Source organism: Lutjanus erythropterus, chromosome 1 (genome assembly GCF_056507025.1).
Source record: "Lutjanus erythropterus isolate fLutEry1 chromosome 1, fLutEry1.hap2, whole genome shotgun sequence".
In the NCBI taxonomy this organism is placed as follows: Eukaryota; Metazoa; Chordata; class Actinopteri; order Lutjaniformes; family Lutjanidae; genus Lutjanus; species Lutjanus erythropterus.
Window position 1 is genome coordinate 36,202,960 of NC_139317.1, and position 26,569 is coordinate 36,229,528.

Consider the following 26,569-nt stretch of genomic DNA (forward strand, 5'->3'; position numbering starts at 1 on the left):
GGGTGGGTTCTGGGTGGAATCATTAAATCATGGAAGGGTTCTCTTTAGAACTTCTCATTCTTTCTGGATGAAACCTTTCACAGATGGTTCTTTGTATAATCTATTCAGCGAGGTTCTGGGTAGAACTGTCCACCAAAGATTCCACTTGGACCCCTTCTAAAAGTTTCTACCAGTAACCAAAAAAGGTTGGGAACAAGATTTTCTAGAAACAAAAACATATACCATTTAAATAATGTTCAAGATGTCATAGTCACAGAAAAGATCTGGACTTATTGATATTTTTATGTCAACAGCTGATAAAATGGCTGTGAGTACTATGAAAGGGGTCACTCGTGGTGATAAACAGAGAATTATCACCCAGCTTTGCAGCTGTGGAACATTTTTAGCATCTTTCAGCTCATAGTTTTGGTTGTACAACCCGCAACTTTACTGTTTCAGTTCACTGTCACTGCTCTCATCTTTCAAACAGCTCTAAGCCCACTATATGCTGGCTGCCAAGCACCAAATGGCAGAGAGAAAAATGTTAGTCACTGGTGAGCACGATGGAGAATTAAACAGTGAAGAGCCAGACATTTTCTTTAAGAGTTGGTGGAGACACTGGACATAGATTCATCAGGCACACATAAACATGTCCCATAATTAAATAAGCAACTGTTTTTCATATCAGCTTTAAAGGTGATTTTAATTGCTGCATTTACAACTTGCTTGCACTGCCCACTTGACAAAAATTTGTTGGTGTTGTATTTGAAGTTTTTTTTTTCCTTAAGAGTATCAGCTAGTAATCGCACCGGTATGTAAAGGGTGCACAGCACTATGGTTGGTATTTCTTGACACAGATCAGGAGGTAATTTGTCGGGGATGGGTTTGCTCAGATAGGAGACTCAAACATTAACAGAGTGTCAGAATCACCTCTTCATCTGAAGGCAGGAATGGCTGAAATGGTGGATTCAGTCAATCTTCATTCCTTTCAAACCTTCTGCCCCCGTCCTTTACCCTCTTCATAAAACCTGGAATGTGCTTCAAAGAATGCACACTATCTTTCCTCCATGAATAAAACATCTGTCATTCATCAGCCAGTACAATATGTGCCGATTTAACAGAGCATAACAGCTCTGCAAGGCAGCGAAGCTCCTGACTGTACAGTGTCCTACAGAGCCCAACCATAACCAAGTGTCATCGGTCTCCCTTCGGAGCTTAATCTGGTTTATTTAAACAGGATTCAGTTCAAGTCCAATGGAAATTTGAGAGCAATTTTATATTCTACAAAATACATATCTTTGTTTAAATTACTTGTCCTGTGTTCTATTTTGCGGAGGGAAAAAAAAATTTGTTTGTTTCACGATGGTGCCCCCCCAGTTTTGCAGTCATTCAACAGAATGGTGTCTGTCTATGAAGATGGAGAACCTGAGTGTTACAAATCTGTCAAAGAAGCACTAGACTGACTTTACACATTTTGCACACTCTCTACTTACTCATCATGAAGAATATATACAGCCAATGAAAACACTTGTATAATTTCTTCTGTGGCTGTGGAACAAGCTTTCTAATGTCCGAGAAAATAACTGTGATGATGTCACCAGGGTTGTTCTGCTTGGGCTCGGAGACTTCAAAAGTATAAAGGCAACTCTGCATTACAAACTGGTCACTGAGTTGTAAATACGTGAACATTTACCAAGCAGGTCTGATCAAAGATGCTGTTAGAAGTGCCATTAAGAGAAACACAGGATCCCATCCCGTTCACGCCCCAGGCTGTCAAATACTGATGCCACTTTGTCACGGCCATCTGTGTCTCATACTGATGGGCAAGGCAGGTAAGATCATAGTTTGGATTAAAATAAGTATGTAACATTACATGAGTCATAAGTGAAGTAAGTCATGTTAAGTAAGTGATGCAAATCACATTACCCACATATATATAATTTAAAACTTTAGATAACACGATTGTTGCCTCATGTACAATAATTATCTTATTTGTGCCATCATTTTAACAACTGAACAATGTGCGATTAACAATTTTAAAAAAGGCTGAATTTACAATAATTTTGGCATTTGCATAAACCCACAACAAAACCTTGTTTAAGAGCAACCAGTCATATCACCACTGCACTGATCAAGCAGCTGGTAGAACAGTGACACAGTCCGGGGCTTTTATTTTTAATGGGTAACAACAGTGGGAGTGATTGTTAGATGGCCTTAGATTGACTCTGTGTGAAGTGGCAAACAGTTGCCGTCTTGTTCACATGACAGAGCCTCCATGTAATATGGTGCACATTACAAAGCTTTGCCATTCAATGTAATATCCTGGCACCTTTCCAGTGTGATTCAGTATGTACAATTTTTGTTAAAATATAATTATTTTTAAGTCACAGCATGATATTGCTGTATTTTGCATCTGGCAACACTGGATAACATTGACCTTTGATTTCCGACAAGACACAAACTCCGGCTCTCTGGGTTAAAGACCTGTGTTTTATGACCCATCCATCCATCCATCAATCAATCCATCCACTCAACGTCTTCATAAACTTTCTCATCCTCACGTTCTCATTACAACTTTGCTGAAGTGCAATACTAAATAGCTAGAGAAACACTAGCTGGCTAAGGGAATGCCCTATTTAGTGTGTTTATACTGTACATGCATGCATGTATTGGTGTTGTGGTGTGACTGCTATGGCTCTCTAATGAGCTAACAGAGAGTGTGTCTTTAGAAATACTTCCTGCAGACTGACAGATGCACTCCATCACATCATGGGGGTACTCATCGCAGGTTAAAAGTTAAGCAGGGTTTGGTCGAGGGCTGAATTTAATATTAAGCTTACTTCGCCCCCTACCGGCGATTATGGTGGTCGCATGACGTTGCGTTAACACCGCCTCACCAGCGGGAGGCGCTGGCGGCCTGCGTCGCTCTGTGCAGTTTCCGCCACAGAGATCAGAGAGAGCAACCGGCCGGTAGCAGGTCAAAATACAAACAATGGGCAAGAAGCACAAAAAGCACAAGTCCGAAAAACACGGATATGAAGGTATTTAATTTGTAGATAGTTCAAACGCGTATCCACCTGAAATATTTGTGATTTATTTTTTACAAACAGAGGTTGGAATCCCTACTTTCGCGCTTGTTAGCCGTGTTAGCACCACCACAGTCCTACCTTCGTTGTTTAGCTAGCGTACTGCTAGGCTAGCATTTAGCGGTTTATTTCCCGCATGTATCTGTCAGTATAACACATTTCGGTGTAAATATTAACTACGAATACAAGGTCAAATTTAAGACTATAATATAATGTTAACTGAAGCTGTAACTCCGGTGTAACGCCTGTAAAGTAAGCTAGTTGCTAGCGGCTATTGTCTCTCAGCTGTCAGGGGTCTCAGCCAGCTAATAACAGATAGCCATCGTTAGCTCCATTCAAAGCTTTTTATTGACTTGATATGTGCAGAGTATGGAGAGAGACCACTGAAGCTCGTGTTGAAGGTGTCTGGAAACGAGGTGACGACGGGAAGTTCGAGTCGGGACACCTTTTACGACGAACAGCCGGCGGATTATGATAAACCAAAGGACAAGAAGAAGAAAAAGAAGAAGGATAAAGAGAGGAGCTTTGGCTCACCAGAGGATGACAGAGGAAAGAAGAAGGTGAAATCATTAAAGATCCTGTCCTCTTCTTCTAGATGGGATTGTAAGGATGTTTGAATGGATACCCTGCATGTTAGATTAATGCTTGTTTTGTAATTAGATGACAAAGAAGAAGAAAGGACAGGATACAGATGGAGATGATGAACAGAGTAGAACTCCTATCCGTTCAGAACTGGATAAGCTAGAAGGTACTCCCAAATGTCATTTTGTTCACTGTTTATGTCTACACTTTTTATATTAAATTTTCTTAATGGGATTTTGTCATTCTTTCCCACAGAAAAGGAACAGACTCCCCTTCAGGAGGCCTTGAACCAGCTAATCAGGCAGCTCCAAAGGTGCAGTGATGACCATTTATTGATATGCAGTTATTGTATATCTGCTTTTTTATTTGTGAGCAGGTGCACATTCATTAGCAAGCCTTCTCACAGTGCTTACTGTATGTCTGTATTTTCTCTGTAGGAAAGATCCCAGTGCGTTCTTCTCATTTCCAGTGACAGACCTCATTGCTCCTGGTTATTCTTCAATTATCAAACGGCCTATGGACTTCAGTACAATGAAGGACAAAGTAAAGAATGAGTGCTACCAGACATTGGATGAACTCAAGGTATTTGTCAGGGTCACATACGTGTATTTTTGTATGCTAAGTATACTCACACAGTGGGATAAGGTTGGCATCAGGGCTGATACAGGTATATTTAAATGGGCTGTAATTGGTTGAATAAAAATTGATCCTTTATTTACTGTACTCTGTCCATCTTAGCCTGTTAGAGTTGCAGCGCTAATCCAACCCACTGAGACTTGACCTAATCACTTTGTGTTGATTTCAGGGGTCACATTCTCTCAGATATCATTGACATCATATCAATAATTTAAACTGATCAACTTAATAGTTGATTTAAACCATGACCTCCGGTATTTGGATCAAGTAGTTTGTGTCAGTTTTAGTAGTCTACGGCTGTTATTTTAATGTATCAGGTACACTTTTGATCAACATCTTCGTGAATAGAAATATAGGATCTAGACCTGGGTAGTGAACTTTAATACGTTTCTTGCACTGAGCGAATTGCTTCAATTCTCTTGTGTATCGAAAAACGCCTCATCATTTGGTATGTAGGTATTGAATACCTGTTTAGTAAATCTCATCAGCATCGGTGAGCAGCTAAACACGCAGCATAGTTGTACAAAGATTTAATAATGGTAATGATTAACTGTCTTATGTTACACATTGTAGGAGCATGCAAGAAAAACAAGACAGAGAGTGGGATCATTGCTTGTTTTTGTACCACCAGCTACTTATTTGTACCAATGATCTGCACAGATTATTCCGCAAACTAATTGAGTTTATTAATTAGCCAGTGCAGCTAACCGGATAGGCAGTTGTTGAGTCTGTTTACTTATATGTCCTCTCAGATGGAAGTCCTGTCACATCCTCTCCTCACCACCACCGGGTTCTGTAACCTGGAGTTGAGACAAAGAATGTTTCTGCTGGCTAACATGGCATTGTTTACACACTGATAGGTAAAAGGAGAGAAACTCCTGAAGCTGATGGTCAGACCTGAGTTAACCTTCTCTTTAAGTGCAACTCACTGTGCCACTATTTCCCAATACCACAGATGTCATCGACACAGTCATTCCCTTCTTCTTCTTTGGATTAGGCAGACTGCTCTTGCTTGTTGATGTTCCTTTTGACAGTTGTTTGTATTTCTATGTAGTTTTATAAAGTGTAATACTGGACAGATATTCCATCATTGTCTTTATTTTAGTCCAGTTATCCAGGTTGAATAAAGTGCACAGAGTAAAAAAACATATTTCTTCAGCTCTTCCCCAGTTTTTGAACAGCTTCCTTCTTTGAAGTGTGTAATTGTACAATAATGTAATTTTCGTTTTGTTGAATGAAACTTGTATCGAAAAGAGTATCGTTCAGGAACCACTATTAAAATCAAGGTATAGACACTGTTATCAAAAAGTTTTTAATCAGGACATCCCTAAAAATAACAGCATCTTGAAAGACATTGATAATGATGGATTTAAAAAACAAAACAAAACATAACCGCACACCGCATGAGCCAGGCTGTCAAGTTTGTCATGTAGACCAGAATTTTAAACACTTGCTGCGTTTTTATTCACAAGAGCTGTCATGTTCTCAATTGTTGATGAGTTGTATTTTGTTGATGCAGGTGGATTTCAGGATCATGTGTGAAAACGCCATGATTTACAACAAACCTGAGACGATTTACCACAAAGCAGCTCGAAAGCTGTTACACTCTGGAATGAAGATCTTGAGCCAGGTATGAAAGTGAATATTCAGAAAAAGACTTCTTCAAGGAACCGTACCAACTGAACAGGATTGTCCAGTTTATTTTGATGAAAACATGTAGGTCACTCACTCCTGTGTTCATGAAGAGATTGTAGACAAATATAATTTTTGAAAATAGCATTTTAGTACTGAAAAGCATTTGGGGCATTGATTATTTTTGCTATCTTTTTAAAATTTAGAATAAAAAAAACTCTCTCTTAATATAGTAAATGTAGCAATGTTTATTTTGAAACCGTTATTCAGAAGACTGATAATTGATTATACAGTCGACACAGGTTGGTGAGATCCTTCAACAGACAAAAAATTTCATCACCTTTTAAAACTGAAATGTTGTTTCCTGTACATGTGCAAATCTCATTCTGAGACACAAGATGTCACATTTTATTAGGGATACACATGGATTTTTTTTTCAGTCAATACTGATAACTGATAATTACCTCCTTCTCGTGTCTGATACTGATAAAATAACACTTCACACTTTTGTATTTTAAAAAAAGTCCATATAACCTGTAGTTAATGCACAATGGGATAAAAAAGACTAAGATGTAGTGAACAAAAATGGATGATGTAATATTTCACGGCTCTGACTGGACCAAATCTGACTGACGTCACTATGACAACAAAAACAAAGAACAGTTCTGACGCTTCAAATCTTCATTTAGTTTTTATCGTACAGCTCATCAAAAATATACTTTGGTTTTACAGAGCATGTTGCTTAAGAATTCAAATTAAATGCTTTGACTATCTGTGAAATCAGATATTAGTATAGCAGATATTTCTAAGCTAATATATGCTGATGCAGATATTGACCAATATAGCTGGACAGACCAATATTGGTTGATAATTTCCCCCTCTCAATATTTATCGTGCATCCCTATATTTTATCTGTCTGTTTGCTATAAACGTCATGTGGAGCACTCAAACCAAGTTAATTGACTTTGCTTTTGCTGTAATGCAACAGATGGGGGCAGCAGGTACTCTCAAAATGTTCTCAGAGTGATTACATACTGCATCATCAGTATTACCAACAGGTCTTTCAGGCACATTTTCTTCTCTTTAGTTATTCTGTTGTCTTTCTTGATCCTAACATTTTAAAATTGTTTTTCACAACAGGAGAGGCTGGAGAGCCTGAAGCAGAGCATCGAGTTCATGTCTGGCCTTGACCCTGCTAACAAACAGCCAGGCAAGACTGAAGAACAAGGGGGCACCAGCCTGGACCAGAACAAAGAGAGACCCACGAGCACAGACACCAGCGAGAGATCCCAGACACCTAGCACACCCAGGTCCTTGATGTTGAATTTGTATTCATGTTTCCTTAAGTCACAGTCGAATAACACTGCAGCATAACTGCTCTTAAGATAGGAATGCTCAGATTTCATGACCGCAAGCTGTACTATGGATTCTATGGACTTGAATCCCTTGAAGCTTCATATTTTATAGAGTGAAGTCAGTTTGAGTTGGGTGATATGAGTAAAAATCTCTCATGTCAATCAAGAAATGGCCAGAAGCTGTTCCTGATCTTGAGCAAAGTATCATTCAACTACAGTACACAGTCACAGATTTTAAAAACAGAAATGCTGAAATTGTCAGCTGCATATCAACACAGGTGAGGCTGAGATGACTAATGGGCCAGAAGCAAAAAGTTGGAACAAAAAAAAAAAAAGCAGCACGTTGGTGGAAATAATTTCCCACTCTACCAGTGCACAGGGTTGGTGTCTGTGAGTTTGTTTTCCTCTGACGCTAAAGTGAATCAGTTTTCCACTGTGGAGCCGGAGCCTGAGAATGTGAGGAATGCCTCGCAGCATGTTGGGTCTTGTTTTCTCTCAAGGCTGTACATCTTTAAAATCAGTGTTGTTGCCCAGTGATGTAACAGAACCGGATGATTCAAATGAAGTGTTAGTTATGTCTTGTCGGGGGAGGAACAGCCAAAAATCCTTTACTGTCCTGCTTTTCATTCATTATTTTTTACCTTCAGTGCCACGACAGCAGACCCTACGTATAAAATCTTGATGGCGTGTACTGACGTCAACAGAACGCTTCCAGGTAGATTATCGGTGGAAAAAAAATAGAATGTAGGCGTTTAATGAACAGAAGTGCTTCCTCCCTCTGCCTGCAGTATTTTGCTGCAGTGTGAACACTTTTTTATTCTTGCTACAAAGTAAAAACCTTTTCATCCATGGTCAGTGTGTCTCATCTGCCGTCTTTCAATTGTGTTTCATTTGCAGACAGGACAAGGACTCCAAGGACGAAGCAGCAAAGGCAGAGAAAGAGCTTGAGGAAATTCGCAAGGTTATCCAAGAGTCTGGAGGGAAGCTGTCCAACAGAGCGCTGCAGTGTGATGTAAGCAAATAGGGTTAAACTCAGTATTTCTTTTTGCAAATTGACATAACCACCATTAGAGCCACTATTAAAAATATCACTACTGCTTTTTCATAAAGATGACATGAAAAGTGTCTACTTTTAAAGCGCTCCGTTGAGATAAAATCCATTCTTTACTTTTAGCCTATGAAGGGATTTGGTGTTTAAGACATTCAGAACAATTAACTTGGGGTCATGAATGTTTCTGCCTCTTCATGGGTCGTGATAGGTGGTTTACAAGTTTGTCTCCGGGTCTGTCTTGATTTTTTAAAGGGATAGTGTGGATTATTTGAAGTGGAGTTGAACAAGTATGAGCTACTTATCTGTGATTAGTGTATTACTTTACAGTAGAAGGTAGATAGGCACTGCCGTGGACGGGGTCAGCAGCAAAATGTTACCTAAAAAAATAAAATCAGTTATGTCTATGCTGTATTTAGAATATTTTCATCCCTTTAGTTCGCTTTGCCTTTTTCAGCAGGAACCCACTGTTATATAAGCCAAATATCACTTTCTCTTGCTCAACCAGACTCCATTTGCAAAAACAGTCATTTCTTCACACAGAACACAGAAGTTGTTGCCTCGGCCTGTTAGTCTGCTGGTATTATCGTGTGTCTTCAGTGAATCTGAACTAACCTTTGGTTTATATAGTGGTGGTTTCGTGTTGGAAATAGCTGTCTAACAGCAAAGTAAAGCAATGAAAATATTCTAAATATAGTGGTTATGGTTTTAGTTTTTGTATATTTTATAGTGGCTAAAATACATTTTATTGCTGGCCCTGTCCACAACAGCTTCCTACACCGATACTCCTGCTGCTTCTCCAAAGTGAAGACATGCCGACCTCGTAACACTGACTACAGACAAATACCTCATACCGTGCCTCTTCAGATAATCCAAACTATCCCTTTAACTGCAACACAGCCATCTCTCATACAGAAAATGTGATTTTAATGGCTTTATATATTTTATTTGTCAAGCAGTTGGAGTTTGCAAGGCGGAAGTCTGACGGCTCCACCACTCTGGCAATCCTCAACCCAGCAGATCCATCAGTGGGAGGTGAGTTCATCTGGAACCTTAAAAGAGTTCAGATGATTAGTCCATCAGTTGATCAACAGAAGATGAATAAGCTGTCTGTCAAAGATTTACTGGTTCCAGCTTTGAAAATGTGAAGATTTGCTGTTTTTCTCAGCCTTCCAAACAGAATATCTCTGCAGTTTGAAGTGCTGCCTGGACAAAAAAAAAACTATTTGCTGATTTCACCTTGGACTTTTTTCTCTATTTGTTTAGAAAGTTAACAGAGAAGACAAGTCCTTTATTAAAATGAATGTTAGTCGCAGATCTTACATTAATCAAGACAGTGAAGTGGGGAGAGAAGTAAAATGTCTGAGTGTTTCCTGCCGCAGATGTCGGATACTGTCCAGTGAAACTGGGCATGATGTCCAATCGTCTGCAGAGTGGTGTGAACACCCTGCAGGGCTTCAGGGAGGACAAGAGGAACAGGATTACTCAAGGTATCGTACTGCTCCAGCTTCATGTTTCTGCACATTTCTAATATCAGACCTCTCCTCTCTGCTGGTTGATCTTTCATGAGCGATCATAAGCCAATAACAACACTTCCCACAGTGTCCTACATCAACTACGGGCCATTCACATCCTACGCACCAACCTACGACTCCAGCTTCGCCAACATCAGCAAGGAGGACTCTGACCTTATATACTCTTTTTATGGCGAGGACTCCAGTCTGCAGGGCTCAGACAGGTATGTGCAGCATGACGACAAATGCACCCGAGCTCTGTGGCATTTACACACAACGTCACATGAAGCATTCCTGACTGCCCTCCAGATGTTTTTGTCTGTCGCTGAGGGCATCCAGTCAGGAGGAGTTCAGCTGTCAGTTGTAGACTGGGCCTCATTCTGACGTCAAACCATCAGTCCTTACAGTGTGGTTACATCTTCTGTCTGTTGTGTATAGTTATCCCATAGTACTCTGCTTTTAGGTTTTGTTTTTTTGTTTTTTTGCATACGTATTCATTCTGTATAAACCCGGTATTTCTGCCCAGTTGCAGATGAAGGTTAGGCTACTTTATGATATGTCAGACAGACACTATCATAATGGAGACAAAAAAGGAAATGAATGAAAAGAAACAAAACTGTGCTGAGAGTTTTCTACCATGTTTTGCTGTCATTTATGGTTGCGCTAACTTCTCTGTTCTTTCGTCTGCGTTAAACTGCTACACACAAAGATCAGTCAGCAGAACAGAGGCAGAGAAGTAGAAAAGTCATATTTTTCCTTGCTTTGTCTGCAGTTGTTTTGCACAGCCAGAGCATGCTTGTCAAGTTAATAGCAAAAACTTTGAAATTGTATATTGTTGTCATTGAAACTAGGGTTGTCTCCAACTAAAGATTTTCTTAGTTGACCAGTAGTTGTCAGTTTAAGGCATTAGTCGACTAGTCATCACAAATAGTTGTCACATATTTGATATTAATTTAAAAATTCTGGGTTATGAAGCAAACTGGCTGTTAAATACTAACAGTAAGAAGGTTCATGATCTTGAATATGTCAGAACAACCAGCAGGAGGCTGGCCATTTTGTTAGTTTCCTTTAACAGCATAACCTCACGTAACACAGAAATAAATAAAAAATATGCACAGACTTAAGTCGCTGAGTTACAAACTTGCTCCTCAACCACGTCATGCCTCCTGTCCACTCCTGAGCTCGCCATGTCTTCATCATCCCCAGAGCTCCTTTTTGTCAAATCCCCTCAGGTGCTGTATTCCCTGTCAAGCCAGGCCTCCATTGATCTCAGATGCTTTGTCTCATAGGACTGTTAACTGAGCTAACTTGCTCATGGTAGCTACAGCACCGCTAGCAGCAGAGCACTGGGGAAAAAAGGTCCTTGTTGCAACAATCCCCTAGGCCTAATGGGAACGTTCAGCTCTTGAATGGAATTTGAAGTGTTTTTTTCTTTTCGTTTCATTTCTGTTGTTTCTTGCAATTAACAAATAAATGAAAACATGGTTGACTAAGACTCTTGGCACTGAATAACAATTAAGTTAACTAATAGGGGCAGCTCAAATAGAAACAAAACTGATGGCAGCGTTTTTTTTTGTCTCTCTCACTGCACAAGTGCTTCACCCAGCGAACCTCACTGCCCTACCATCACTACATTAATATGTTGACGGACATTCAAAGCTTTGTTTGAACACTTCAATAGAATCTGAATCTTGAATGTAAAAAAGTGACATTTGGTACAACCCTAAAACACAGGAACTCAGTAAACAAAGTCTAAACACTGTACTTATGTGTCGTTTATGGTTCGTCCTGAACACAAGTATTTATCTCTCTTGAGTGCATTCATCTTTACTCTACTACATTTTAAAAATGGAATAAATGCTTGGAAGCATTCTTCTTGTGGGAGGTTGTCATCTGTTGTGCTTCGCTGTGTGAATGTTCAGCTCCAATCTGCTTGTCATTGTATGTGTTGAAGTATTGTGGCAGGAAGCAGTCATGTATTTAGTTTGACTTTATTCTGTGGTTATCGTCTGTCGTGTCCTCAGGCCTTTAATTCTTTTCATGGAGAAGCAGCACAACTCGACTGTCTCTGTCTTCAGCTGAGGTTCAGCTGTTGTTTCTGCGAGTGTCAGCAGAGTCGAGATTGACCTTTCGTTATTCTTGGCAAAGAAAGTGATTCTGATTTTTACCCCGCTGTTGCTTGAAAAACAAGAGTGGTAAATGTTTTTTGTGTGTGTGTGTCTGGCAGCTTGTCAGAATTCCTGGCCAAATCAGACGAGTACGCGTACAAACTGGCCGACAATCTTCTGGATGCAGTGACAAACGGAGAGCATTCAAAAAGCCTGAAGGAGACGGCGTCGGTAAGCACCTACTGCGACGTTTTAATTCACCCAAGTTGTATCTACTGATTTAACCAGGCCAGGATAAAAGAGTATCATTGACTGAATTTTTGTTTTCTCTGTCCAGCAGGTGGAGGAGGTGACAAATACAAGAGAGGACAGGAGTAACATGGAGGTGAGAGTCTGTACAAATCTAAAAGTCCTCAGAGATCCACAGCTTCTGTTCCTAGTGTGTCCTGCTGAACAGTCCAAGTGGAAATAGACATCAAGCTCATAATGAGACATATCAGCGTGTGCTACGTAACGCTCACGCTCATCAGAGCTGGATGCGATGTTCAGAGGACGAGCTCCAGCAGTGCCGTTGTTTGGCATACAGCACGTGTTCTTACATTACACCTCATGTGTAGGTACTTCATTTCATGTTGTCATTATAGATGGCCTCTGCAGATGGTTGCCGCGTCAACCAGCTGTGTCAACATAGCAGGGGCCTGCCTTAAGCTGTGACCCATCTACGCACGGAAAGAACATTTCCCTTCAGAACGCAGCAGCGCTGCTCGCTCAGTGCTCGCTGTTGGAGAATTTTGGAGAGGCCCCCGTGTTTTCTTTCAGTGCCCGCTGGCTGTGTGGCTGAATCGCTCCTCAGAGCAGCAGAGGAAACCAAGGTACAGGCCCCTCCATCAGGCGCACAGCAACCCCTCTGTCCTGGCTGTTTGCTGTTCTTGGCCACGCTCCAGTTTACTCTCATCCCCTGCCCGGGTGTTGCAGCTTTTCATTAGGTTTGATTTTATTGGAGCGAAGAAGCAGCGTGACTAAAGAGGCTTCAAAAGACCTGGATGTTCCCTCAATGCGTCAGCTGTCTAGTGTGGAATGCATTTCTCTAATCTGACTAAACATGTTGTGCCCCCCCACCCCCGCTCTTGTAGGTATCTGAACCCGAAGCATCCAACTGCAAGAGACTCGACTTCCTCTACTCGGTTGCAGGCCTGCAGGACGAAGTGCTCTCTGGAGGTAAAACTTCTGAGTAAATTTCATCATAGATTAGTCTATCAATTCAAAAAATATTAGGGAATCTGCATTTCCCTCAACTGTCTTAAAAGGTCTGAAATCCAATAATCTGAATTTTAGGCCTTAAATGTTAAAAATTTGTTAAATTGCTGAAATTTTTAATTAATTACAAAATTAAAATGACTATATAATGTTATTGTAAAGTAGCTTTAATTTTAGTCTTGCCTTGAGAAAAATTTGTACTGATCACGCTGTAACACCTACAAAACAAGACTGACCCAATTATGCCTAATGCAAACTGTGCTCGTACTTCTTTGCCAGTATGGATCGAAATAGGTCTTAAATTGTATTCATAAGGATCCTAAAAAGTCTTACATTTAACTGAAGTGTACAGTTTTTTTTATTAGTCAGAAAATTAATAAAATACCTTTAGACAGGCGTTTTGTACACTATCTTGGCTCAGTTGTTGAGTAGCTAGGATCAAATACCATAATTGATAAATTTGTTTTCAAATTGTTGTTAATTGATTTTCTCTTGATCAGTTAATTTAGTCTCTGCCCTAATTACATTTCATATCCTATTAATCACATTGTAGTTTTGCCTAAATGTGAGTATAACCCTGCCACATAGATGTGAACAAACATGCACACATCAGATGTCTTGTAGATCTCAGTTCACATTAAAAAACCAGGGAAGCTACTCAGAGAAGCAGCAAAACATTCTCACCTGTACAATAAGGGAATTGTTTTGATAAATAACCTTTACAACTGAAATAACTGCCTTTTCTCATCAAAGATCCCAGATCTGATCTTCCCAAGTCATAGAGCGGGGCACAGATTTGTGCCCTGGCTGCTTTATGTCTCAAAGGAATTATGTGAACAAAGAAATTCATAATTACACTGTAAATGCTGTTGGCAGTGAGGTCATTCAAAACAAAAAAAATCAAAACAGCCGTCATCTAAAGCAGTTAGATGACCCATTTAGCCATTCAGGCTCCCATTATGTTTCCTCTCAGATCTTTCAAACAGCCCATCAGAGTTTGTTCTCTGCTCTCTCAGATATGACTAACGGTGAGCCTGAGGGCTGAAAATGAAAGGCTGTATTGTGTTCAACACGTGTGACCAGGGACAGGAGGAATTACCACAAGGTAACTGGAGGAACCCAGAGGAAGCATTAACTCTGTCTGTCTGTCACAGAAGCCCTGAACTTCCAGCAGAAGTTGGATGAGACTACAAAGCTTCTGCATGACTTGCAGGAAGCGCAGAAGGAACGTCTCAGCGCCAAGCAGCCACCTAACATGATTTGCTTGCTGGCCCCGACTGTGAAGGAGCTGGAGCTGGGTAAGAGGCTTTAAGTGCATGGCCCCCTTTGTTCCTCCACTCAGGCAGTCACCACCAGCTGTAGACCTCTAACAGCTCTCTATTTACCTCTTTATCAACCATCCTGCCCAGATGTGCTTTGTCTTGTAGCTTCAGACAAGAATTCAGTCAGACAGCGATCTGAGTCAAATCACCTGACCTAATTCCTAGGGATGTATTCTTTAATCCGGGAGAATTCCCTTCATTTTGGTGGGGTATGTGTGCCAATTTGTGTCTGTGTAATATCTGTAGTACCCAGAGAAAACTGGTATGTGTTGTCCTTGTATTTTTACACCTACTAAGCTTGCTATCTCAAGCTAATTACCACTCTGAATGTTTGTACAATAAATATGAAGCTACAGCCAACACTTGGTTAGCATACCTTCACATGAAGAATGTAAACACAGGGAACAGCTAGCTCTATATCTGTCCACAGGTAATCCACCTGTAAATCACACTAATTAACAAGTATTATTTTGTTTGTTTCATCAGTACAAAAAATAAGCATAGTATCTAATTGTTGTTACTGTGAGGTTGCCAGGCAACCTGCAAAGACTTCAGGAATTTACTGCTCCTGGCTCCTGTAAAACCACAGCGTGATGTTTTTAAACTCTGAATGATTAAAGGTAAAGTGTGTAAGATTTCCAGGTGTTTATTGGCAGAATATGGCAGAGATGGAATATGATAGTATGATTTCATTAGCGTATAATCACTTGAAAATAACAGTTGGGTTTTTGTTACCTTAGAATGAGCCATTTATATCTACAGAGCATGCAGGTCCTCCTCCATGTAGGCTGCCATGTTGCACAGCCAAGTTTCTGCAGTTTTGTTGACTTTGGACAGAGCTAGGCTGTCTGTCTCTGTTTTCAGTTTTTATGCTAAGCTATACAAACAGGCTGCTAGCTTCATATTTACCGTAAAGGTATGAGAGTGGTATTAATCTTCTCATTGAACTCTGCAAGAAAGCAGATAAATATTTCCTGAAGTGTCAATCTACACCTTAAACATCACACAGAATATCCAGTAAAAAATATTTTGGCTAAAGGTGAAATCTGTTGCAAAAATCAGCAAAGTGGAGAGAGAATCTTGACTCACTTGTCAGCTATGATTGGGCCTGAATGTCTCTTCTTGCAATGCAAATAACACAAAGTCTTCAATATTTTATTGTGTTGATAAGGTTTCCTTTTGACTTTTCCTGTCTGCAGCTGAGAAGGTGACTGGGAACTTGGCTGAGCTGACTAGTCAAGTCGCCCCATGTGACGTCAGCAGCGTGTACGGCATCAGGAAGGCCATGGGCATCACTGCACCCCCAGAACCACTTGGGCGCTTCATTGACCTCACCACAGGTAAATACCTTTACTGGAAATATTAAAAGTTCTGAAATACTGGTTTTCACTATACAAACTTAACATTTCTGGTTGACATTCATTTGTCAACAACAGGCTACTTTATGATATGTCAGTTGCTAAGTTCAACAGGAACTCAGCACATCTAAAACTTTAATAATGTTCTACTTTTCAATGTTTTCAGTGCAGGATATGGCTGAACCGATGGAGACCTTGTCCAGTTCTCAGGATACAGTTCCAGTCATTGTTGTATAATTATATTCCACCCACTGTTAACAGTTGAATAACTTAAGTTTTGTACGAAAGGTGCTTTTTGTGTGACATTTGTATGCATTTCAATTAATAAACCTTTTTTTATATAAGCCGTGGCTCTTGTGAAATACTGTGTGACGAACTGCAGTCTTAGGAAACCATTTATTACATTCTGTAACTGTACAAAATTCAATGTCACATTTGTTCACATAAAGGCCAATACATCATCATTATTATTATGTAACCACAATTACAGACATGATGATGGTCTTCAAAAGATTAAGGCCACAAGACGAATCAAGTTTTCAGAGACACAGAGAGCGATCCGGATCAGTTCAGTTGATCATCTGAGCTGGAGCCAGAAAAACATTCACAGCAGGCAGTTAAGATTGTTAGATCACACAGACTGAGATACTGAGGAGAGCTCGAGTCACAGGCTTCCCTCATTGCAGCATATATGCAGACAAGCAGCAACACTTTAACATACATACAGCACATGGATTTGTCCATTTCCTCCTGAAATGTCGCAAATATCTTGTCGTATATGTAATATTAAACAGGTGTTACTCTGGCCAGACTACACAGCTGGAACCTAAAAGATGTTCACATAAAGGTTGTTACACCTGAAACTAAATTTATTGGGTCATCAAAGGTGTAGAGGATACAGTAACTTTAAGATGGGTAGCATGGACAGAAAGAGAAATTCTTTTTGTTTAGTGACTTTGTCCCAAAGAATTTAGCAAAAAAAGAGTTTTTCTGTATCTTTATCCTCTGTACAGCCTGTTCCTGATACTGAAACGGCTTGCAGATGTCATGCAGTAGAGCAGTGTGCCCATCCCTTCTCAAACAGGAAAACCAGATGGATTTCAAATTGAGATCCAAACAGAATCCATTGTTTTGTTTTTAAAGGACCAGAGGTCTTCAAAAATCACATAACTGTATTTGGCATTAGTACAATACAAACTTCTATCACAAACAACATCTAAGTTAAAGACCAAAAAAAAGTACAAAAGTGACGGATCACTGGATGTAAATGTGTTCGTGAATAGAAAAACATGGCGATTGTATGTACTGACTGTTTGTCCAACAGGGTCTAGAGTAGAAAGTGTTGACTGATTGTGATATCCACCACACAGCGAGGCAGCACTCGAGTCTTTAAACGCAGCAACATCACAGGAGCACAGCTGTATTACAGTTTGCTCTGTGGCATACAGAAGTCTATCAACTCGTGACTTGTGTACATGAGTCTCTGTGTCCAGTTCTGTCGGCTGTGGTGGCCTGGCCTCAGCTCAGCACCATACCCTGCTGCTTGCTCATGTCGGTGCACACAAAGAAGGTTTTCAGCTCCCCCTTCCCCTTCACGTTGATGAGTCCCCGACAGTTACACGAGTAGCCCAGCTTCTGCAGCACTTTGGACGTTTCCTCTGTGACCTGGAAGCAGACACAGAACGCACAACTGCAGCTTTGAAAAGTTTCCGTTTTTATGAGTTAGTCAGATTTAAAACCACGTCTATAGACCCAAAATCCACCGTGACAACTTCCCTGCGGCAGATGGACATCTGACTTCTCTTACTGAATACATGTATTCATTTTCAACTTCATTATGACACCATCATCTTGCAGCTATGACAGAGCGGTGTCATTAGCAGAGGCAAACTAATTATGTAGTGGAGGCTGAAGTAAAAGCATGAATTGCTTTGAATCCACAGATTAAGTGTGATGCACAGCAATAAACTGCAATTTCAGCAGAAGATCAAATGAAATGTTCATCTCATGGGACGTTCTTATGGCCGGCTAAGGATGGAAACAGTTTTTATTTCTCTGTCAAACACTGGATCTAAATTCGGCCATAACTGTGTTGACATTTGAAGTCACCATTTGAGGTTTAAAGGAGAAGTATGTAGCAAATGTACATCCAAAAATAAGTACTGCAGTCCAAATTGTGAGTTGGAAGATTGAATAGGTTGAATCCCTATTTAATATATGATCTATGGTTGAAGCGAGCTGTTTCCCCCACCTCCTCCTCCCCAAATGCAAAGATCAGCAAGCTACAAGAATGCTGCAGGAATGCAAGTCAAGCACAGTGTTGTAAATTGACAAGAACAAGTGATGGCAAGTAAGCTGATCATCTGTTTATAAATGTCAATTGTCTGTCAGTGTAAAGGTAAGCGTGTGATCCTGTGAACAAAGTCTAGTGCTCACAGTTGAAGTTGGAGTTCAGTCACTGCTGTCTAACTGCCAGCCAGGCTCTATTAAGATACTGCTCAATTTAATTGTTATAATATCTACTCCTAAAAGATAATTAATGATTTCTTACGACTCTTAAACACACACTCAGTCAGAAAACCTCTGCGTTAATTTGAACTCTAAATAATGTGAAACAGGCAAATTAAAAGAGTAACAGTTAATCTGTCCTGAATTAGAAATTTCAAAGGAGCACACTGCAGCTGCAGCGTTGTTGTCAAAGATGCAAATATTTCAACTTTTCCTTAATCTCTGATGTCATATCATGGTCATTTTATGATAAATTACAGTAAATATATTACAGATTTCTCATTTAAGTACACCAGATGAAATACAGTTTGCCTCTGTTGGGCTGCACTGAACATACCTGGATCTTCCCGAGCTCCCCAGTGCTCTCCATCCTGCTGGCTACATTAACTGTGTTGCCCCAAATGTCGTACTGAGGTTTCCTCGCCCCGATTACTCCAGCTATCACTGGGCCATGATTAATGCCTGTGGAAAAACGAGTTGTGATGAGTTTGTGCAATGTTCATGTGCAGGATTTACTGAGAAAAATGCATGGGAATATAACATGGGATGAAATATAAGATTCAAGACGAAAAATTAATCATCCATACAGGTCTCATGTTGTACAGTTGTTCAACTTCTAGTTCAAGAATCTATCAGAAAAGGTGAAAAGTTAGCCAGAATGAAAAACATTTTCCTTCATTAACACAATACTGGTGGTTTGCTTTCATTTTTGTCAAGGACATAACTCAGCAAAGCAATTTTTTGAGTGGACCACAACTATTCAATTCAGCCTAACAGGGTTGAAAAAGATTTGGACAATACTGTAACAAATGTTTCTCTGAGGAGCCACAGAAAAAAATACCATAAATCAACTGTATCTATCAAAACATTTGAGTGTTATACTTTGTATACCACTTTGTAAGATTTACACAAATGTATTGACAGAATATGGAAGAAATGGAATGTAATACTATTAAGTATGTTTTTATTATTGTATAATCACCTGAAAAGAAGAATAACTGTGTTTTTGTTACCTTGGAATGAGCCCATTATATCTACAGTGGACACATGTCCTTCCATGCCATGTTTTAACAGTAGCCCAAAATGGACAACTCTGACTCTAAATAGGGCTTTTCACAAGTTCCTATACACTGGGAGAGGGAGGGTGAGGCAAGCTGGTTGCAATCTGCACACTCACTGCTAGATGCCATTAAATCCTACATACTGGTCCTTTAAAAGAAGAAGCAGCATCTGTTTTGCAGTAGTTTTGCAGCTACAGCTTTATTTGTTGTGGTATGACCAGTAAGGTTAGTAATGTTTAGACCGATACTGCTGTGTAACTGCATTACTGAGTCACTTCTCTGACTTTATGACTCTTCTATATTTGTGCTACTGTTACACAACGGTTTACCTGCATTTACTATTATCCTGTAACTGTAACTTGTGGTTGCAGTGGCTGCTTTTTAGCAATGTTACACAGACTAGCTTCAAGGGCTGTTATTTAGATGAAAAGTAGAGAACAGCTTTATGCTGTTTACAAAGTGCAGTTCTACCTTGAATTTTAAAGCAAACAAGTAATTTAATAAACTGTTTATGCCTCAAAATACCAAGACATCAACAGCAGAATTAAATTAAATTTAATTTAAAAGTCTTGTGAAACTGGCAGCAGAGGAATAACTCAAGTGTGTTACCAGTCAAAGAAAAGGTCTGTGTGCCAAACTTCAGCTGCTTTTTAATAAACATGTATCACAAAAGTGGAAATTACTGGATTTTGTTTCAAAGTCACAAAGTGTTTAGACACAGTCACAGATAAGGACCAAATTCCGTGAAAGAAGTTTATAACCACTCAGTGTAAAATATCAGTGTTTATACTTCATGTTGCTTTTTATCTCTCAAGAAATGTAAATGTTTTAACAACAACTTTTATCCAAGATGTCTGCTCACAATCAGCTGTGTGGGAATAACTGTCAGGACCACAGACACAACAGACAGAGGTTAAAGTTTCTCAGACATTTGACTGGGTTCTATCTCTGTCTCATGGCCTGAGTATGACATTCACTTTGCATTATGATGCACTTCAGTTGACCATAGTGATTTATGAGTGGAAATTTGGAATAAAATCACACAGTCAACTACCAAGCAGATTCTCCACATCTGCCAGAGGTTACCGCACATTAGTTTATAAAGATGTGTTCATTGTGGCACAGAGGTTTAAGTGCAACATGACAACATAATAATAGTGTCAGTGAAGGCGACTGCTCTCATGGCAAGAATGCTACATGAATGCCGATCATGTACAGTGTAACCAAGGAAACCTGTTGAGTTATTGTGTCAGTGCTAACAGAGCTGGATACAGTGTAGCAGTGCAGCGTTCAGTCAATGAAAGGTTTCTGCTGAAGCTGCCAAGCAGCTGAGCATACTCACCCACACGCAGCCTGAAGCTATTGAAGGAATGTCTGTTGATGCCATCCAACTTGCCAATCAGAGCGATGGCAAACTCCACCATGATCCCGATCTGGGCCTGCTGCCTCTCCGTATCCTGAAAAGAACGTATCATTCAACAGCCTCATTATGACTGCTTCAAGCTTTATGTTTTGTTTTTATGACCGGCCAAAACATGCACTGATGGCAGCGAACAAAACCAATGTGACCCAGGCCTGACCCTGGTCTGAAGCAGTAGCTACTGCACCTGATTGTTCTCCTGACTGGGCGTCCCACTAAGCCCCGCAGCAGCCATGTATGTGCTGCCAATTGTCTTGATCTTCTCCACACCGCTGAATTTTGGCTTGGACAACAGCTGTTGGGTTAGAGAAGGACAGAAATAGTGATGTTTGGGAACCTCATCATCCCTCTTTTCATCATTTACAGTGTTCATTTCTTAGACATGATTATACTGTACTTTTTCAGCCCAGTCCCATTTGGAATTGGAATAAATGCGTTAACTGAACTACTGTGAACAGATTGGAGCTTTAAAGACACATCAGTCATGTATTTCAGAGAAGTGCTTGGCAACGAATTGAGGGATGAGGATGAAAGAGAGGTTTTTCTTGTCCTTCTTTGCCTTCCTGACCTCGTCAAAGTCAGCAATGATCTCGTTCAGGAGCCTCAGGCATTCCAGGCCCTCCTTGTTGATATCACACTCTGTGTAAAATTCTTTGAAATCCGGCACTGAGGCGAACATCACACACACACAGTCATAGGACTTGTAGTAGAGGTCCTGTCAGGAAAAAATATAGAAAAATATTAAATTATTGGTTTATCCAGGAGGAGACTGGGACAGTTAAGCCTCCATTAAATACTACTAGTTGTGCTGCACCAACCAATCACAGTCTGAGGCCAACAGGGAAAACAATTCACAGATGATTTACAGAATTTCCTAATGGACAGACAGCTTTACATATTAATGAAGTAGTTAACTGCTAACTGCTGCTAACTGTAGTGCTGTTAACCGAGTGGTTAGCCGTGCAGCTAGCCAACCTAGCTAACCATGGATGTATTAAAGACAGCTGCACACAGTGTCATTCCTAAGAGAGCTGCTCAGTGGTGCATGAAGCCAATTTCCATGTATGATCATTAGTATACACTTCTGCATTGTACAGCCCATAGAGCAAGTACAGTAGAGAACTCCTTCAGCTGAGCCCTCTGCTAACTTGAATGGGGATTAAATTATTTATTTGTGCGGTTCTTTTAGACTTTTCCAATGTTATCCCACCGAATGGCTCAAATTGTGATATTGAAAAGAATAATTTCATCAGTGTTGTGACATTCATACAACATTTATCCATTGTTTCACAGATACATTCACAATGTAAGTCTATAAAAAAAAATCACATGACATTGTGACTTCACAGTTTGACCACTATGTCAAACTGGCTTCAAAGCCCAGGACTCTTCCCTGGGACTTGCAGCTAACAGCACTACAGTAGCAGTAAATGCTAAATCACCTCTGTAGTGTTGGTCTCAAAGGCTGTGCTCGGTCCCGAGCCCTCACGGAAACCACTAAGCTTGGTTGCTTTGCCCGATAACAACAGCAACAGTTACCAGTAGTAAAGCTGAGGTAAAGCTATTTGTCTGAGTGTGTGTGTGAGTTAATACATACAACCTGAATACATAAGTGAAACATTTTCCTCATCCACATTTTGAAGACACCCAAACATCACAGGAAACACTGGATTTCTATCTATCTATCTATCTATCTATCTATCTATCTATGCATACATCTATTTATTTTTATTTTTTTTTGGGGATCATTTTTTGCCTTTATTTGGTACGCGACAGCTGAGGACGGGACAGGGAAGGGGCAGAGGGAGAGGGGACAACACGCAGCAAATGGACCACAGCCTCAGTACATGGGGTGTACATTCCACCAACCAGGCTATAGGGGCACAGCATGAATATATATTTTTATTTACACATCACCAACAGACACATGGGTGATGTGGATCCACTGAATTAACATATGCATTAGTTGAGTGGCTCTATCTCTATTATTATTATCATTATTATTATAATTTACCTTTCCTTCAGTGAATGATTTGAGTCATTGATCATAATATAACATGAACTATGGTTTTCTGATTTCCCATCCAGGCATCCTTCTCATTAAAGAACCTCACCTCGTTCTTTTTATTTTCCCCGACAAACAACGCTGCCACGTGGGCCGGCAGTACATTCTCCAACAGCAGCCGGTTCAGATTCTCCCTGGTCTCAATCTCGTCCTGCTCTGTGCGGTTCTTATTCTTCAGCAGGAAGTCCTGGCGGAAGCAGGACTCGTTCTGGCAGAGAGAGGCGCAGTGAGGTCAGAGCAATGAAGGAAACCATAACAGCAACTATTGTCATTGAAACTTTGCTGGATTTCTTTCAGTTTCATTGATTTATTCATTCTAGCCTCTTGTACAAACAGTTGATTACTGGGACAGACAAATATATAAAAGCGATAAATTCATGTCAGGCCAACATACATATTTGACTTTAATGACTGGAACGAGAACATGTACAGACTCCATTTACACATTTCTGTTTTTAATATGTTTACAGTTACAGGGATGTGAGGGATAAAAATGGGAAAAGAAATGAAACAAGGGCAGATGGGTGTCCTGTTGTTACCTGTTGTGAGATGATGAGCATAGTGACCAGGAACAGGGTGATGTATATGCAGCTCATCACCTGAGGGTGTTTCACCAGCCCTAATGATCTCAGGATGGCTGCATCGTCTGTGCTGTAGAACAAAGCAGAAAAATCATGGTTGGACTTCACTTCCATTTACAAATTTCATACATGTGTAAGCTGAAAATAACCAATTTAACATCTTTTTTTATGGAACTGTGAATCTCCAGCACTGACTGATGATATTTCTACACTCAGTCCCACCTGCTACAGTTCAAGTTGTTGGAGTCGTGAGTGTAGAGAACAATTCCGTATGCCACAAAGAGTGCCCTCTTGGTGCTGAGGATGATGATGTAGTATGCTGCGGAGGCTACAGTGAGGAAGAGCACTTTGAGCTCAAAGCTCACCCGGAGGAAGACTCCACATGCGATGAGCGATAGGATACAGCAGTACACGGAGTACTGAGGGAGAGAAACCCAGGGGATGGGTTTAGACCAGGGTCAAAGGACAGTTATCAACAAATCTAATGACAATTTATTTTAACATCTATTTAGCATTCATTAGCAGTATACAAACAAATCTGCCTTCAAATAGTAAAACTGCATATATGATACCAAAGTTACATCATTAAGCATCCACTAAAATCAGAGTGAAAATAATTTGGCTTTTTAGACCATTTCTAAAATAATAATAATCATATACTACTACCATTACTAATAATAATAACAATAATAAGAATATTAAAAATAGTGTACGCTAAATTTGGAACATTTTCACTGCTTTACTCTTTTGCCAGGCAGCCTCTTCCAATGGGAACTGCAGCCACCATCTAAGCTCTCTTCAAAGCCACCAGACTCCTTTGACAAGAACAATAATTTTACTTGCAGAACACAGGAGTTTCTAGACTAATGCTGTCTCAATTGGTTAGTTTGTTTGTGTTATTGAGTGACTTTGGTGTTTTAACATGTTAGTTTGAATCCAAACTAACTTCAATTGAGGCAACAGTACACAAGCAACTCTTGTGTACTACGAAGTAAAAATGTTTTTTGTCAAAGAAGTCTGGACAGATATGACCTAAGTGGCTTCAATTTCCTGTTACTGAGTTAGCTCACACTCAAATAGGTAGTTTAAGCGTGAGCAGAAAGGTTTTGTTGCACCCATTTGGTGGGACTGCTGGCATGGATTTTTTTTAAAAATGGTTTGCCAAATTAATTGCATAATTTTTTAAACAAATGTCAGAACGTAAGCCCATTATCAAAAGAGCATACAAAAATTTAGATGACAATATATTTGGATTAAAATGAATTTCAAATACTTTTTGTATGCTTACTAGTACATACACAAGACCCCAAATTACATAGTTAACTACTGTGGATTTGGGTTCCCAGTTGCTTTATGTGTTTATTAATATATTTGTCAATAAGTACCGCAGAAAAACAGTGGTAACAAAAAATAAATAACTGACAATAAAATATAGCCTGATTGTGATTACATAAACATATATATTTATATTTTATGTGACTCAAGCATTTTGATGAATCATCTGATGTTCTGGTCCATGCATTGTATCCCCCTTTGGCACTGTTGCCTTGAAAAGCCCAGAAATTCAAGTCATGGTGGTCACAAACCCAGCCTCCTAGCATCATGTCGTCTGTGGCACTCCATTAAACACATGCCGGAACTATTTGCAAATACTATTTAATCCAGTCTGATATGAAAAAACATTAAATATTTTCATTTCATTATTGTCTATCCATCTTAACAAATCCACCACTCACAGGCAGGTAGAAGAGATCTTCCTCTAATCCTTGTTCGTGGGAATGATTTGTGGGAGACAGGTCACCAATATCACTGGAACATTCTGTCACACGTGTCTGGATGAAGCACTGTGGGGGGATAAAAAGGATTTGAATGACAAGCAGCCACTGGACAGCGTGCTTTGAAGTCTGGCCTGCCAGCTATGAAGTGCAGCATGGCTAGAAATAGCCATACAGAATGACCCCTCTCTTTGCACTCAGCATGTGAGCATGGTCTCACCAGGTTGAACAATGCCAGGACAACTATGACCGTGGCAGTGATGGTGGCCAGAGGGAGGCGCACAAATGGCCTCTTTACTACCGCCTCCGACACAGCTGGCAGCCACTGGCACCTCGACAGCTTCTCTGGAAACAGCCGCTGCAGAGGAGAAAGAGAAGTGAGGAGAAAAGATGGAATCACACAGGTATGACAAGCACAGTCATCAATCTCCAGACATCATGTGAGGGTGACTCATTGCTGGCTATTTCCAGGGAGGGAATCTGTCTGAGAGGAGAAAACACTGTCTGTCATGGATGTACTGAATGTCAGGTGTCATCCACAGAGTCTGTAGGTTAGCTATAGAAAGCTACTGCACAGTGAATGCAAGGGATAACTTCTATTATGTTTCCATTCTCATGCTGGCTAATTCTGCCACAATAAAAACATGTCCACGTGTCCATTTCACCCATACCTTTATTTAGCCAAGCACTTGTGTACTGTAGTGTTTGTATTACGTTTATGGCCTCTTAATGATGTTGTTTTGCTATTATTTTAACCAGAACCAGGGCATCACTTTGGAAACAGAAGAGACAGGAATCATGAAAATATTCTTCTCAGTAAAAAAAAGAGGAAAAACATTATCTACAGATTGTATAAAGGCATTCTCAAGTCCAAGTCTCAGAATGCAGTGTATATAAAAGAGAAGTGGGAGTAGGAGGGAAATTTTAATATTTCAGAAGAACACTGGAAAAGAATATGTCAAGCACAAAGCAATTCAGCAAGCTAAACTACATGGCAAGAAGTTTGTTGGAAAAATATTGTAAGGGTTTTTATTACGTCCCTGCAAAAACAACATCGGGGGAAGTGGTGTGGATGTTGGAGACTGTGGGATAAATGACGCCAATCACTTCCATATTTTCAGCATCAGCTGGCAACAAGTTATTTAACCCTAACTGATGCAGTAAGTCTTAAACAACCATGACAGAAGACATAGCCTGTGGTCGTGGAAAAGATGTTGCTCTGTTTCAGAAGGGTGAAATTATTGGCCTGCATCAAGCAAAGAAAACAACTAAGGAGATTGAT

The 26,569-nt window shown here is 40.1% G+C and overlaps 2 protein-coding genes across 3 annotated transcripts in view; one reads left to right on the forward strand and one right to left on the reverse strand.

Annotated features, from left to right (window-relative positions):
- Positions 1 to 2,868: 2,868 nt before the first annotated feature.
- brd7 (bromodomain containing 7) lies at positions 2,869 to 16,221 on the forward strand. 2 transcript variants are annotated; one of them, XM_084720864.1, is made up of 17 exons: positions 2,869 to 3,020; positions 3,432 to 3,625; positions 3,726 to 3,813; positions 3,903 to 3,960; positions 4,085 to 4,229; positions 5,803 to 5,913; positions 7,056 to 7,225; positions 8,168 to 8,282; positions 9,278 to 9,353; positions 9,701 to 9,808; positions 9,921 to 10,056; positions 12,060 to 12,171; positions 12,278 to 12,325; positions 13,074 to 13,158; positions 14,352 to 14,495; positions 15,719 to 15,859; positions 16,044 to 16,221. In XM_084720864.1, exons 1-17 carry the CDS (start codon positions 2,972 to 2,974, stop codon positions 16,112 to 16,114), a joined length of 1,851 nt encoding a protein of 616 aa, XP_084576990.1. In that variant the 5' UTR covers positions 2,869 to 2,971; the 3' UTR covers positions 16,115 to 16,221. The 2 variants fall into 2 exon arrangements, with proteins under 2 accessions (XP_084576990.1, XP_084576999.1); XM_084720873.1 differs by having other exon boundaries at positions 12,281 to 12,325.
- A 33-nt stretch (positions 16,222 to 16,254) lies between these two features.
- adcy7 (adenylate cyclase 7) overlaps positions 16,255 to 26,569 on the reverse strand; it is a 38,615-nt gene continuing 28,300 nt past the window's right edge. Inside the window, exons 17-26 of the mRNA XM_084720886.1 lie at positions 25,508 to 25,645; positions 25,249 to 25,356; positions 23,735 to 23,931; positions 23,471 to 23,582; positions 22,981 to 23,139; positions 21,435 to 21,581; positions 21,054 to 21,161; positions 20,789 to 20,903; positions 18,723 to 18,847; positions 16,255 to 17,542 (exon numbers count right to left, since the gene is read on the reverse strand). Coding sequence (XP_084577012.1) covers positions 17,396 to 17,542; positions 18,723 to 18,847; positions 20,789 to 20,903; positions 21,054 to 21,161; positions 21,435 to 21,581; positions 22,981 to 23,139; positions 23,471 to 23,582; positions 23,735 to 23,931; positions 25,249 to 25,356; positions 25,508 to 25,645 — 1,356 coding nt within the window. The 3' untranslated portion in view covers positions 16,255 to 17,395. The remainder of the gene's footprint in view (positions 17,543 to 18,722; positions 18,848 to 20,788; positions 20,904 to 21,053; positions 21,162 to 21,434; positions 21,582 to 22,980; positions 23,140 to 23,470; positions 23,583 to 23,734; positions 23,932 to 25,248; positions 25,357 to 25,507; positions 25,646 to 26,569) is intronic.